Raw genomic sequence first — 16029 nt, forward strand, 5'->3', positions numbered from 1 at the left:
TCTTTCCCTGGAGTGGGATTGAAAGGCAGAACATTTGCCCTTTTTTTGGCTGAAAAATCTTTTACACCTGCCTCCCACAAACATCTTTGAAAATAAATGCTAGCCACCAGAATAAAAAGTGTGTTAAGTGAACAGCTTATGCAGCTATATAGCATCTTGGTCATGATGCTGAAACTACACTGACACAGAGATGAAGAGATCAGAAATAGCAATGGGTAAAAACACATTATAAGAACTACTCTGTTAAAGGGATGTGATCTTTAATTTTGTAAGCATGCTTTAAAAGAACAAATAGTCCTTACACTGGAAGGGGATGTGAAGTTTTTTTCTTTTAATCAGTTTTAGAATACGAAAATTTAGACTATAAATCTTTCATGCATCTCCCTAATCTTCTTTCCATAAGTAAAAGTGGAACTACTGAACAGCCATGCAGTGTATACTTTACTGTGAGTCCCAGAACAGCCCAAAAAAGACACAATTTAGGTCCTTTTAGCCCTGGTGCTGTTACTCTAAATCAATGGTGCTCAAGCATTTGGCTACATGGGCCAGATGAACAACACAGGGATAGCCTGTGGGTCAGATCAAGCCCTGCATGCCTGGGCCCTACTCTGCTTCCACCTCTCTCCTAAAATTAAAGCTTATGCCCAAGTACTGATTTGACTACCTTAAGGAAAACTTTATGGAACGTATTGAAGATGCAATTTAGAATTATTTAAAACACATCTAACCTAGTCCCCTCATGTATAAGGCTTTGTGCTGTCTCACTGAAAAATATTTCCATGCCAAACTACTAATTTTCAATCCTTGGGGGTTTTGTTGCCTACAGACCTGTTTTTATGTGTGTATTTTCAGCTTCTCCTACCACAAAAACAGCAGAACTTTTGGGGCATATACAGACATTTGCTGTCCCAGGAGAAACCCTCCTGGAAGTGACTCAAACCTGGTTGTTCCCAGGTTATTTTTCTCTTGGAGTGGCCATTTTTACCTTGGGAGAAAAAGCCTGAACATCTGTACACTTGTAGTTTCTGCTGGGAGAACAGTGACTCTCCCAGAAGAAACTGAATGCCTCTACGAGGCCTTTATCAATTTTAAAAAACTGGGCAGACACCAATCCTCAAAAGTTTCAAACCAAAAGGAGAAAGTATTATTAAAAAAATGTGAAACTAGAGCTTCAACATAAACTGTGTTTCTATATTAACTGGAAAGGTGGTTCACTAGTACAACTAAAATGTGTCTACAATGTAGGTAGCCTGCTCACTGGAGATAAGGAACAATTTGAACTCCCTCTCTCCACTGCATGGGCATATAAGACAAGCCACATCATCACTGTAGGTATTTAAAGTGCTTATAAAACCTTCAGATGGGTAGGCCAGTGTTCACAGAACTGGTAAGGAGGCACCGCTCAGAAATAGTTACTTCTATTTTGTAACAACCTGAACAGACAATTTAATCCATTGTTTTATAAATTCTTGATACAAAATATGCAATGAAATATACCATCATAGCATAGATAACTAACAGAGGATGCAAACAGTGTTTGATTTTCTTCAACCTAGTCATTTCATTCCTTGGAAATCACAAGGGAAGAAAATTGTTTACAGGTTGCTATAATAATACGCAATATAGACAAATAAACTGCAGGACTACTTTGAGCTCTGCCTTCAGATGAACTTCCTTCTCAGAAAGGACCATTATGTACTATAACCAGTTTGAGATAAAACAACTCCCAATTTCTAGTTTCTGTCATTAGAATATAGAACCGCTTAAAGTTTTTGATGGTGGTTTTATCATGCTATCAAAGTGTCTTGTGCACATTTAACTAAAGTAATCAGTAGCATGACCAGATGAAAGAAAAGTGATCTTTTGTAGTCTTTGATGAGGTGAGGCCTGCCTCTTCTTCACACAGCTAGGTTGAGATTCTACACAGACATCTAAACAAGTTGTTTGTTTTCTGAAAGTAGAAAGTCAATTACAAGCTGCGCCTCTGTTCAGAGTTCAAAACTCCACGTAGCTTGAAATATGTAAAAAAAATACAGCAACTTAGCAGCTATTTTGCATCTCATACAGTGGTCCCAGCAATTTCACAGCAAAAGTCTAGAATAAATTATACTCAAACAGGGGTCCAGATTTCCCTACTTCAGAGAAACCTAAAGGGATAATCTCTTTGATTTTCTACATCTGGCTAGGATTGCTTAATGTAGTGGTTCTCAATGGGTATTTATACACATGCTCTGGGGGCGTGGTAAAGGGGGCACTATAATTAGAGCTGCTCTCTGCTGGGGTGCCTTGAGATCCTTTTAAGGGTGCATCACATTGTTCTTGGAGCCTCTCTAATTAAAACGCCTGGAGTGTCTTGTGTATCAGCATCCCTGCACTTAAAAATGGTGGCAGGGTCACTTTAACTAAAGCTTTAATTAAAGTGCCCCCACTGCCATTTTTAAACGCAGGGACGCTGATACATGAGACAATGGAGTCTGCTGTAGTATAGTAATTACCATGCTCCAACAGACTTGATTAATCAAGCCTGCTCTGACATGCTGTAATTAAAAACATTAGGCGCCTATACACAAGCCTATCTAAAAACATTGGGCGCCTATACATGAGCAGCGAGGCTGCTCCAATGTGTTGTAACTACAGTGCATCGGGTCAGCCTCGCTGCTTGTGTATAGGTGCCCAATGTTTTTAGATTCAAGGCATCCCTCAATAGACTCAAGATGCCCTTCAAAAAATGTCAGCTCTTTGTTTTCACTCAATTTTTAACTGCAGAAAAATAATAGAGCAACCTTCTGTTGCAAAAAACCCCATAAAAAATACCACAGAGGGTCAGAATGCTGTTAACACTATGAATTCCTATTTGAAATCAGTCTTTGAATCATTTTTGCACACCTAACAATGCTAAAATTGCATAGCACCCTGAGGCACCCTTAAAAGGATCTCAAGGCACCCCAGAAGGCCGAGGCTCCCAGTTTGAGAATCACTGGCTTAATCCACAACTCTTTCAGGAGCTCTTTTACCAGAAATGTGAAAGGCTGTTAAGATTTCTACTTTTGCAGGGTAGAGAGCATGTCACAAAACACTCTATGTATCTGGAGGGCTATCTTTGTATTTAATAACAGAAACAGATATCTGGAACATCTGAAATCTTCACATCTATGTAAACACTTAAAATGTCAAGTTTTCATTGCAACAATTTCAAACTGCAATTTCGGCAAGTGCAACAGAATGTGGAAGCATGCTAAATTTTCACATTTTTCTTACGTTTATCCTTACCTGTGTCGGTCTCGTTGAGCTGAGTAAAGTGATCCAGCATGAATGTGAAAAAATCAGACAGCTGAGTAAAGAAAAAAAGAAATACACTTAACAACTCCAGGGGAATCAGACAGAAAAAAACCCTGTGGTCTTTTGCTTCTCACTGTTCCCACTGACTAGGAGTTTGAGACAGATCAAAGATCCGCCCACATCATGCACCAGGATACTGTGCAGATATACACAAGACAGCTCTGGAAGTAGAAATAACAGAGCCACATTAGCATGGGGCGGCAGCTGTGCTAATCTGCTTAGCTGTCAAGCAGAATTTACCAGCTCAGACGTAGCACAGTGCAGTGCTGCTTCTGCTTCTAGAAGTAGCACATGTGGAACTAGCTCAGGGATCTGCACAGCACTGCCTTGCACCATGTGGACTCCAATAGATGAGCTAGTCCATTTACAGCTAGCTTGGGCTATCTCTATATTTAGCCATCTGCTCTTACAGGTCTTAGTGTCTTTCTGTATCACAAATTAATGAAGATAACAGGATTTTTCATAAATGATGAAGCTCTTTTCATAAATATTACAAATTACTTTCTTCCCTCCCTTTAGGATAGCAAAGTCACATCTATGCATAGAAAGAGTCTAACTAAGGCTACAACTACAGAGCACAAGACATCCAGGGTAGGTTTACTGATCAGGGGTGTGAACCATGACTCGCACCCATGGGCTAGCAGAAACCTCTTGTACAGACAGTTTGACCAACAACACTGTGCTTTTAATTGTGTGGTTTAGTTTGCTTGTGGGGTGAATGGGTAGATATCCCACCAGCTTTTCTGCTATAGCTGTATCTATATTAGAGCACTTTACTGGTATACTATAGTAGCATTGCTATGCTGGTACGTGCTCCAAGTGCAGTTTTAGCCTAAATTCAAGCACGCTCACTTTGGCTATGGACAGACATTCAAAAAGCTGTGCCTGAATTGATTCAATCTTTGCAGGGTAGTCTAACCTGGCTAGGCTGAACCACTTTATAATCACACAGACATCTCCTCTGGACTGAGAAAATAAAGGCAGATGCCTGCAATAGCTCAGCTTAGAAGCTTAAGGCGCTAAAGCAGCCCTCCCGTTGCTTCCACAGAGCTGAGCTGAGGGGGCCAGCACAGACTGTGGCCAGCATGTGGTCTGCTACCTAATTCTGAGAGATGTAAGGCAGAGGGGCAGGGGGAATAATCCCTGCTTAGCAGGGAGAAGCCAGGCAGATGCTTGCAGTCCCTGCCGAGCTTTAGGCCAACTGTGCTGTGGAGCAGAGAGCCCCGCCCAGCCCAGAGAGCATGCCAGGATGCTGGGAGAGTCTGGTTTATCTCAAACCAGCAAGGGGTCTGGGACAGACATTGCATAAACTGGTTTGAGTCAAATCAGTTAAGTGTGATACTACATTCAACCAGGTTTATCTCAAACCGGTTTCAGCCATTTTCAAACTGGTTTATGTGCACTGAATGTCTGTTTTGTTACAGGTTTAAACCAGTATCTGATCACTTAAACCAGTTTATATGTAATGTCTGTCCCTAGCCTTTAATTGTTCGCTGGTTGATGCTCTTTGTTTTCAAAACAGAAAAAGACAGAATAAAATGGATTTCTAGGAAGCATTAGACCAGGTAAAATCCAAAGCATCCACACTTGAAATGTAACACTACATGTGGAAGGAAGCTGATTTACATCATTTTAAATATTTTGTAAGAGTTTGTTTAAAGAAAATGCACACAAGAAAATGCTGAAAATGCTAAATGAAAAGTAAAACTATTTTAACAGGTGTTTGTTTAATGTTGAAAAATGTGGAGCAAAGAATTTTCCAACCTATATTTTTTGGTCAGAGAACACTATGACACGTTTCTAACAGCTGATCGTTACAGTTGTTTATTTGTATTATGGTAAGGCTTGGAGGTGCCAACCAGTGTCAGTGACCCTTAGGATAAATGCTATATTAATATGGCAGGAGACATACACCGGTCTGAAAAACTTGCAAACTAAATACACAAAATGGACTGTGAGAAACAGGGAGTAGTATCATGCCATTTCATACAACTAAAACACAAAGAGGTTAAGTGATTTGCCAAAGATCACTCAGGAAGTCTGTGGCAGAGAAACAAACTACATACAGTTTCCCTGAGTTCCAGTCCAGTGCCTCAGGCACAAAGCCTCCTTCCTCATTGAATAAGCAGATTAGACTTAACTGCCAGCTCTTGGAAAGACATTTCTACTGTGGGCATGTTATATGATAATCAATCATCAGTTACAGAATTTGTGCATCTTCTTCTGATGCATCTGATACCAGCCACTGTAAGAGATAGGTCACTAAACTGGTCTAGGAGAAATCCAATCTGGATGGCAATTCTCATGTCCCTATTTTTAATCTGAAAACCAGGAAACTAAACAGACAAAACATCAATCTGGTAAGCAAATGCATGGTTCCAAACAAAGCACAAAAATTATGTTTAGTTACTTCTGGAAAGTCTCAATGCTACATCCCACTGAGCAAGTTTCCCTTTAAGCTGCACAAATGTGCAGCAGCGCACAATTAAAAATCTTACCACACAGTTACTTTTAATGCCACGCACCCGCCCAGAGAGGAGCTGGGCTGCAGCTTCGCAGAGAGGAGCTGAACACAGAGTGCAGCACAGACACCAGAGCCGACACAGGACACTTAGTGGTGGTAAGCTCCTTACTCCTCACGTGGGGCAAGCAGCAGCTCCTCCCTGAGGCGACCTGAGGGTGGGGAAGGGGCCTAGGGCTGGGGGCTGGCTCAGGCTCCATCCGCTCAAGGGAACTGCTCCGCTCCCCAGCCCCAATGCTATGTGCCTCCTCGCTCCCCAAGGCGAGGCACGGGTGGGAGAGTGGAGCAGCTCCCTGGAACCAGAGGAGCCCATGCCAATCCCTAGCCTCAGCCCCCATCCCCGCCTCACCTCGGGGAGGAGTTGCTGCGTGGCCTGCATGAGGAATGAGGAACTTACCACCAGTAAGTGTCCCGCACTGGCCCTGGTGCCTCCCTTCCAGTTCTATCATGCTTTATAATGAATAATTCTTGGGACATGTTTAGCAGCGAACCAGTTACCCAGGGGTGGACAAAATATGGCCCATAGGCCAGTTATGGCCCGCAAACTGATTGGATCCAGTGTAAGAGCAGGTGCCTGCCAATTGATTGTGTCTGGCCCATGGCTGCCCCACAGCACTCTACATGGGGCTGAGTCCCACCCGCTCCTGCCAGGGGCAGCCTGTGCCACATTTCCACTGGGCCCGGCCAGCATGCACAGCTTCCCAACGGGTCTACTGCTGTCCAGGTCTCTCGGTCTACTGCTTGGCTCCCCCTGCCTCCAGCAGCTACTCCTCCTGCCCCTGTTGGGCTGCTCTGGGCAGCAGCTAGCATGGAGAAGGGTAATGTGTGGGGCCCACAGTGCTCTCCATGGGGCTGAACCCCGCCCGCTCCCACCTGGACACTTACTGCGGGACACTTACCGGCGGACCGTGTCGAAAGGAGGAGGCGGGACCAATTCAGAAACGGACAGACGCAGCGTGCTCATGGCCCAAAGCAGCGTGCTCATGAACCACTAGTCCTTAGAGGGAACATTGCCAGTGAGTGTTTCTACAGGAAGGGAGAAAGAACTCAAAAGCACAAACCTGTAGTTGCGCTTGCTCTTCAGCATATTCAATAGATTGAAAAATATTCAGAGCATATCGTCGCCTCATTTCTAGTCGGGCCATTGCACAGCGATACCATCTCTGAATAAGGATAGCGGCCTTAATTGCTGTCAAAACATGAAGCAAAAGAAAAAGAAAAATTGTTACTGGGCAGACAGAATGAAAACAAACAAAGCTTGACTTCACATGAAATTTCACTCTTACTTATTTTTGAACTAGTAACAGCAAACCCCCTCCCAAAGAAGCCCTGGAAACATTTCCAATTTCTGATCCAAAAGCAATGCTCAACTGTGGCTCTAGTGAACATGTCCTCTAATAACTAGGATTTTACACACATTTTTGTGTACTTCAGAACCCTGTGACCTCATCCATGTAGGGCTCAAACCAAATCCCATTGATCTGAGTGACACTGAATTATGCCATTGGTCAGCATGACATCATTACAAATCTTTCCTTCAAACAGAATTGATTCAGACTAATTTTTGCCAGAGAACACTATTCTGGGCAAGTGGAGAAATGACTATTTTTTTAAGCAAGTAGAATGTAGCCAAACTTACCTATTTGGCTGCTTCTTCGCATGCAATACAGATTTCTTCTTTTTCAGACTGCAGTTAAAAACTAAGGTCTTTCCCAGATGTATAAGAAAGGAATTTTTAACAGCTTTTATTAATAGAAAGCAGTTTGCATCATGGTTTGTTTTGTTTTGTTTTGATTTGATTTGTTTTGTTTTGCATGAATAAGGCCCACACTGTCCTTCTTAATCCCATATTATATTTGGTCTGAGTGTCAGATTTCCAAACAGCCACACCAATGAACTTTCACACTTTTTTTATGTTTGAAATAATACGAGACAATTTGATTTGTATTTTTGCTGGTTCAGAGAGTTTTACATGATCTTTCATAGGCAAGAGTCTACCTTATCAGATGTTAAGTGTAGCCCAGGTAATACCTGGGTAAGTACTCCCCTTTCTAATTGAAGGGAGAGTTAGGAGGGCCAGTGCTCTGTGAGAGGAAACTGCAGGCTGAACCAGTTTCCCTCTGTTCCCAAAAGAGCAAGGCCAGGACTTGATGAAACTTAACTATGTACAGATTGATTATTATTACATTAAAAGATAAATATATACCATTATATAAACATTGGTACATATATTTACATATGCTATTAGCCTCTAAATCTTGTTCTTTAGATAGATAGATAGATAGATAGATAGATAGATAGATAACCATCTATCACCCTAACAATACAAACAGATTACAGATAAATAGAAGGGAAGGGTCCCAACAGAGCCCCAATAAATATCTAAACTCTATACCATCTTACAAATATAGAAATACACAAAATATAAAGCGTTCTCTCACAAAATGTATGGTGCTATATCACAAAATATAAGGCGTCTCAGCACTAGATTAACGCAACTCATTAAGCCTGCCCAGGGCCCAAGCTGATCCTGGGGCACTGGCTACACTCCTGCAATCAGTGGGAGGGGGAAATCCTCTGCGCTCTTCAATCCCACTGTGACCCACAGGAAGGGATACCTCCAACAGAAAGTTCAGACCCAGGGAGACTTCCCCTGCATAGGCTTCCCCTACAATAACCAGCCTCACCAGCTGGGGTAACTTCCCCCTCCCCTGTGGGAAATCCCTTTTCCTGGTAACTTATGACTCTGGGGGTGGGGGGCAGGTCCCAGGTTACGGGTCCTCAACCCTTCAAGTGTGTGGATCCTCACTAGTAGTAATACAAAAGCTCATGCCTTTCTAACCACTACGTCTCTAAGGGTACTTTTACACGTGCTCTGACACTTTCTGATTAAAACGCATTGGAGCCTTCTATTCAGAATGCTCCAGTGTGCTGCAGCATCTCATGTATTCAGTGTCCCTACGTTTCAAAAGGGCAGCAGGGCTGCTTTAACTAAAGATTGTGGAACAAGTTTTAGTTAAAGCGCCCCTGCTGCCATTTTGAAATGGAGGATGCTGAATATACAAGACACTGAGGGCATTTTAATTGGAGCGGCTCCCAAGAGCTGGTCCAATTAAAATGCCCCCCACTGCACCCCAGAGCATGTGTACAGACACCCTAAAGTGTAATCCTGCCCTGCCTTCTGTCTGAATTCAGACTAACATGGCTAACTACCTCCGATTGTCTACGTTAGCAACAATTTGCCAATTGTGTCATACCAACAAATACTGTTTGGGGAGATGCAGAAGTGGTCTTTTGCTTGGACATCTTACACCACTTCCTTGAGTAAAATAAGACAGACTGGCAAAGGAAGGTGGTGGTATGGAGGGCAAAGACTGGTTATTTTTATTTTGCTATAGATATGCTTGCAGAAGGGAGTTTTACTAGAATAGCTATTTCAGTTAAGGGTATGAGTTTTCAAATTCCTAGTCAAGATAGCTAAACCAACAAAGAGTACAGTCTGGGCCTTAAGACCAAATGCTACCTTATATGAAGTGTTTGCAGATTTAAGGGCAGATTTTATTTCCTAAATATATACCACAAGTCACATAGTACATACTTATCTGGTCCAAAAAGCAAAGGAAAGTTCACACTTGAAAACCTGATGTGACAGAGTGGGGTACGTCTGTACCAAATTATGAATTATAAGGATGTACTGTGTGACTTGTGGTGTATTCACTGTGCACCGAATACACACAAAGACATGTCTGAGGGCATTTTGTTGCACTGTGTCTGACAGTGACCTTTCCCAAAATGGTTCTTGACCCCTTTTTGAAAGATGACGAATGACCCCATCCTCATTAAAAAACTAGGCGACTGTGGCATCTATGTCTACACGGTCAGATGGATTGTGAATTGGCTGAAGGGTCGTACTCAGAGGGTGGTGGTGGACGGGTCATATTCGACCTGGGGGGAAGTGGGCAGCGGAGTCCCCCAGGGCTCGGTCCTTGGGCCCGTGCTGTTCAATTTCTTTATCAGCGATTTGGACGACGGGGTGAAAAGCAACCTGTTCAAATTTGCTGATGATACCAAAATTTGGGTTGAGGTGGGCATGTCAGCAGGGAGGGAAAGACTGCAAAAAGACCTGAATAGGTTGCAGGGGTGGGCTAACAAAAACAGGATGCGTTTCAATACTGACAAGTGCAGGGTGCTGCACTTGGGCAGTAGAAACCAGCAGCACACTTATAAGATGGGAAACTCCCTTCTTGAGAGCATGGAGGCAGAAAGGGATCTTGGAGTCATCATTGATCCCAAGATGAACATGGGCCGACAATGCGAGGTCACGGTCGGTAGGGCTAACCGGACCTTATCGTGTATCCACAGGTGCATCTCAAGTAGGGCCAAGGAGGTGATCCTCCCCCTCTACGCGACACTGGTCAGACCACAGCTGGAGTACTGTGTCCAGTTCTGGGCACCCCACTTCAAGAGGGATGTGGACAACATTGAGAGCATCCAGAGGAGGGCCACCCGCATGATCCGGGGACAGCAGAGCAGACCCTAGAATGAGAGGCTACGGGACCTGAACCTGTTCAGCCTTCACAAGAGAAGGCTGAGGGGGGACCTGGTGACCATCTATAAACCCTGAGGGTCTTTAAGAAGCGGCTTGATGCCTACCTGGCTGGGGTCATTTGAGCCCAGTTTTCTTCCTGCCCAGGCAGGGGGTCGGACCTGAAGGTCTACAAGGTCCCTTCCGACCCTACTTCTATGATTCTATGACTAGTTAGGATCTGCAGATTAGAGTGGATCAAAAGCTGAATATAAGCCAACACAGAGCCCTCGTTGCAAAAGAGGCCAACAGTGTACTGGGTTGTATTACCAGGAGCGCCACTTGCAAGTCAAGAAAGTGATCTTTCCTCTCCGTTTGGCACTAGTGAGGCCTGACCCAGAGTACTGTAGCCAGTTTTAGAACACTCACATCAAGACAGATTAGAAAAAGTCTAGCAGAGAACAACGGAAATGGTGAGAGGTCTGGGAAATGTGTTTGACAAGGAAAGGTTGGAAGATCTAGGAGAAGAGAAAGCTAAGATATGATATGATAAAATTCCTCAAATACATGAAGCATGGCTATAAAGAGGATGATGATAAATATCTGTGACTTCTGGAGAGAAGACAAGAAACAATGGGTTGGACATTAACAAAGAACTTTCTCACTATGAAAGTGGCTAAGCATTGGAACAGACTACCCTATGAAGAATCTTTATCTCTGGAAATTTTTAAGAAGAGGTTAGATAAACACTTGTCTAGGATGGTTTAGATAATCCTGCTTTGTGCAGGGGTAGAGCTACATCATTCTATGATGATCACCAAGAGCTATCAGGATTATGACCCAAGGCTGTCAGCTCTGAATGGGTCCTACATACAGTTCGACCACCCTGAACTATGTTTTATCCAATATATAGGCTCACAGGTGATACAAGCAGCACAAAATGTTATTGAATTCATAATTTGGTATGGATGTACCCCACTCTGTTACATCAAGTTTTCAAGTGTGCATTTTCCTTTTCCTTTCGGACCAGATAAAGAGGTACTGTGTGACTTGTGGTGTATATTAGCGGGGTAGAGGTTGAGTACACTGCTCATTATTCGGAGGAGGCAACCAGTGCCAAACAAAAGGAGGACCTGCAGGCAAAAAACAAAATGGCAGGAGGGTCTCTATCCAGCCTGTAATGCTACCAACCAAACCAACTACAGATGCTTCCTCAGCCTGATGAAGGGTATTTGTGCCTGAAATCTTGCAAAGAAAAATTTTCCAACTATTTGAGTCAGTCTTATAAAAGATATCAGATTTACCCAAAGAGCCTTGTCCATCAACCCTAGAAGGACACAAGGGGTGGGAACAGATCCTAGGAAGGGACACCTTGGGATTTTTGCTGTTTTCAAAGATACATGATATTCTAGTGCTTTAAGTAAAGTTGCTGTGGTTACATTTCTTTGCTAAGTTCTCTACTGCCATTTTGTCCCATAAGATGGCAGAAAAAGGGTAAATCCCAAATAGATTTTTCGTTTTAGATAACATGCCTTTTCAAATGCCACAATGTATGTTTTGCAAGGTAGGTTTCCCTCTCAGACTCCTCCACCACACATTTAGTCTGCATCTTCTTTTAAACTAAATTGGTGTTTTTCAACTTTTCAGGATTCAGAAAAGGGCTGCAACGTTTTCACAATTTTACACTGATGATATATAGTTTTGCTGCCTGCCAATAATTACATAAATGTTCTTGAGTTATTACAATTTACCACTTGGATTGTGGCAGCATGTAGGTGCCTTTATCCTGTCCCTGGATGCCACTTTGCTAGGTACTGTATTATTGCAGGATCATCTCTGCTTCAAAGACCATGCAATTTATTAGTGGTTAATCTAAGTTATGGTCTAAGTATAAACCCCTTAATGGGCAGAATCCTTCCTGGTGCACACAGTGACTGATAGCAAGCCTCATGTAAAGCAGCAAAGCAGAGGCATTGGATCCTGCATTAATAAGTGTGCTGCTACCTGGCCATCAAGTTACTCCTACATAGTGACACAAATGAGACTAGGGTGGGAGGTTGTACTTAAATTCCACACATATATTCAAAATTGAATTTAAATAAATCTCCCTAGACACAGCTGGTCTGTGCCCACATCTCAGCCTTACTTTTACTATACTCACAAAAAAGCTTGAGTCAGTAGATAGGCTTGAATATAAAGATAGAACTCCTTTGACATTCCTATATTCAGGACTTGATTTTCCTTCATCTAGCAAGTTCTGCATTCATTCATCCCTGAACTAAGGAAATGCAGCACAATAATAGTTTTATACCCTGTCTCCAAGGTGTATAACACCACAAAATGTAAGAACACAATGAACCAGTCCCTGGGGCACTTGCCCATGTGGGGATTGAGCATCTGTTGATACAAGCACCATTAGGTCTCCCTGAACCTGGGGCCAAAAGTTCAAGCAGTGGTATAGTTGCTACAGCTAAACTGGTTTAGAATGATTTCTACAGGACTTCTGCCTACCAGGAATGAATGGAGACAGAGCTGTGGGCTACCTCTGGTCAGAAGAAGCAGTCCTTGATGATGGTGAAGAGCAGAGAAAAAAGCTCAGTATGGGAGATGCCTGGGGCTCCAAGAACCATATTATAATCATCATTATACACTGTGAGACTTTATGAAAGGGAAAAACTGTGGCCAAGTAATTACTATGTCATACTAATATCCTCACATGCATTACATTAATATTGTCAAAATAAAGTGTTAATGCAAAAAATCAAAAGCAAATAAACTAGGACTCTGAAGGGCCTCCAATCCTCAAAACTTGTATCTTTGACTGACTTCAAGATTAAGTGCTGGGCCCTGTTAGGAATTATACTAGTAAAACTCTTTCAGTAAGGTGTTTTTCCTTACTGACACAGTTAACATTGCTAAAAGCTCTAGCATGACAACCGTTATTTTAATATAATTGTCTCAAACTGATATAATTCATTTTTCCTTTCAAGCTAGAGTAAGCTATACTGACATAAGGATTTTTATATAAGGTGTTGCTTTTTGCTGCTGATGTAATTAAAGCAATTAAATGTTATATGGTAAACAAAGCCTAAGTCAGTTGTCTAGGAAAAAACCTATTGCAAATATGTAAGCTAAAGTCTCTTTTAACTTCTCTGACCTATAGGAAAACTGATTCCCATATATCTAGGAAAAAGATTCCTCCCACATTAGCAATTAAGACCTCTCTGAGCATAGTCAATGGAGCCCTACCCCTGACAATCAAGAACCTAACTGGCTCATTACAGCAGCGCTGATGTCACTCAGACTGCTCTGGAGAAGGTACAATATGAAACTGTTAAAACAGCAGTGGAGTTTCCATTGAAAAATAAGATTAGCCTCTAGAATCCGAGAGCACAGAAGAGCCATGGATGTTCCCTGAGGCATCAGCAATAACAGTTTTCAACCTCAAAGGGTCAGGTCATAGATTTCATAGACATTAGGGCTGGAAGGAACCTCAGAAGATCATCGAGTCCAGCCCCCTGCCCAAAGGGCAGGAAGTCAGCTGGGGTCACAGGATCCCAGCAAGATAAGCATCCAGTTTGCTCTTGAAGGTGTTCAATGTAAGCGCTTGAACCACCTCCGGTGGCAGGCTGTTCCAGACCCTGGGGGCTCGGACAGTAAAGAAATTCTTCCTTATGTCCAGCCTGAAACGGTCTTGTAGTAGTTTATGACCGTTCGACCTAGTCGTCATCCCTAGGGGCGCTCTGGTGAACAAACGTTCCCCCAGATACTGGTGGTCACCCCTGATAAACTTATAGGTGGCCATCAGATCACTCCTGAGCCTGCGCTTCTCCAGGCTAAAGAGCCCCAGGGCTCTCAGCCTGTCATCGTAGGGTCTGCTTCCCTGATCTCTGATCATGCACGTGGCTCTTCTCTGGACTCTCTGAAGCTTCTCCACATCCTTTTTGAATTGTGGAGCCCAAAACTGGACGCAGTACTCCAGCTGTGGCCTCACCAAGGCCAAGTACAAAGGGAGAATGACGTCCCGGGATTTGCTTGAGAAGCATCTATGGATGCAAGCCAGCGTTTTGGTCACTTTACTAGCTCCTGCATCGCATTGCAGGCTCATGTTCATCTTGTGGTCAATGATGACCCCCAAGTCTCTTTCTTCCATAGTGCTAGCCAACATAGCACTGCCGAGTCTATAAGGATGCTGCGGGTTTTTCTTCCCAAGGCGGAGAACCTTGCATGTATCGGCGTTGAACACCATCAGATTCAGGTCGGTCTGGGGCAAATCATCTTTGCTCCACTAGTCACCTGACCAGCTTTACACTGTCCAAGGATCTGGCCCCCGGGGTGTGCCCACGTGCCTGTTACTGAAATGTCATCACATTACAGAAATTTTCCACTCAAAATGAAGAACAGCAAACTTGACCTTCACAATTGTACATGTAAAACTAGCACTCACCAAACACTGAGAATATTTCTTTCCATAATTTTTCTAAATAAAATTACAGTAATTTATCCTGCCTTTTAGCCACAATAAAATCACACTAAATACTGTCTTCAAACCAGCTCTGGTTGCTAAAGCTTTCAATTTAGAAAGACAGTCAGAGACAGGAACCAAATTTCACCTGTTTTGAGAAGACTTCATACCCAGTCAACTACATATAAATTGCATGACATTACTGCATAAAAAAAGATACATAGCTTACAGCTAGTACATGCGCTTTCATAACCTCACATGCATTTTTTCAAACAACATTATTTTACAAAAACAGAAAACAACAAACCAATGTCATTTGATTATTGCCACAGGCCATTTGGATTTTTGAAGTCTCACAGCACAGAATAGAACTAAAGAGAAATTAGCCATACAAAGTGAACAATATGTTATTAAACAAGTAATAACATATTGTTATTGTTGCCTGCAGAGAGCAAACCAGGAAAGCCAAGGCTGCGATGGAACTCCAGCTAGCTACAAACATCAAGGACAATAAAAAGTCCTTTTTTAGATACGTGGGGAGCCGGAGGAAAAGCAAGGGCAACATTGGACCCCTGCTAAACCAAATGGGACAACTGACAACCAATGCCCATGAAAAAGCAAACTTGCTAAACGGGTACTTTGCGTCAATTTTTTCACCAGTCCCATGGGACGCCCCTGCCCACTGTGGGTCAGGGAGGCCCGGGTGAGGGATATTCCTTGTCCTCTATCAAAGTTGACCTCGTGAAGGAACACCTTGACAGGCTGGATACCTTCAAGTCAGCCGGCCCTGACGGTTTACATCCAAGAGTACTCAAGGAGCTGGCAAGCATCATAGTTCAGCCCCTGGCACGGTTCTTTGAGAACTCCTGGCGCTCTGGTGAAGTGCCCGAAGATTGAAAGAAGGCCAATGTCGTGCCTATCTTCAAGAAAGGGAGGAAAATAGATCCAGCAAACTACAGGCCCATCAGCCTGACCTCTGTCCTGGGGAAGGTCTTGGAAAAGATTATCAAAGAGGCCATCCTTAACAGACTAGCTGACAGCAATATCCTGAGGGATACCCAGCATGAGTTTGTTGCGGGTAGGTCTTGCTTGACCAATCTCATAGATTCATAGATGTTAGGGTCAGAAGGGACCTCAATAGATCATCAAGTCCAACCCCCTGCATAGGCAGGAAAGAGT

General features: G+C 43.1%; 1 protein-coding gene across 5 annotated transcripts in view; it reads right to left on the bottom strand.

Annotated features, from left to right (window-relative positions):
• The window catches only part of PPEF1 (protein phosphatase with EF-hand domain 1), an 81195-nt gene that overhangs the window by 39583 nt on the left and 25583 nt on the right, over window positions 1-16029 (bottom strand). For all 5 annotated transcript variants that reach the window (XM_006021225.3, XM_025201093.1, XM_014518802.2 and 2 more), the window contains 2 exons: window positions 6922-7049; window positions 3271-3331 (listed from right to left, as the gene is read on the bottom strand). In XM_006021225.3, the coding sequence (XP_006021287.1) occupies window positions 3271-3331; window positions 6922-7049 (189 nt within the window). The remainder of the gene's footprint in view (window positions 1-3270; window positions 3332-6921; window positions 7050-16029) is intronic.

The sequence above is a fragment of the Alligator sinensis genome, unplaced genomic scaffold (genome assembly GCF_000455745.1).
Source record: "Alligator sinensis unplaced genomic scaffold, ASM45574v1 scaffold583_1, whole genome shotgun sequence".
Taxonomy (NCBI): Eukaryota; Metazoa; Chordata; order Crocodylia; family Alligatoridae; genus Alligator; species Alligator sinensis.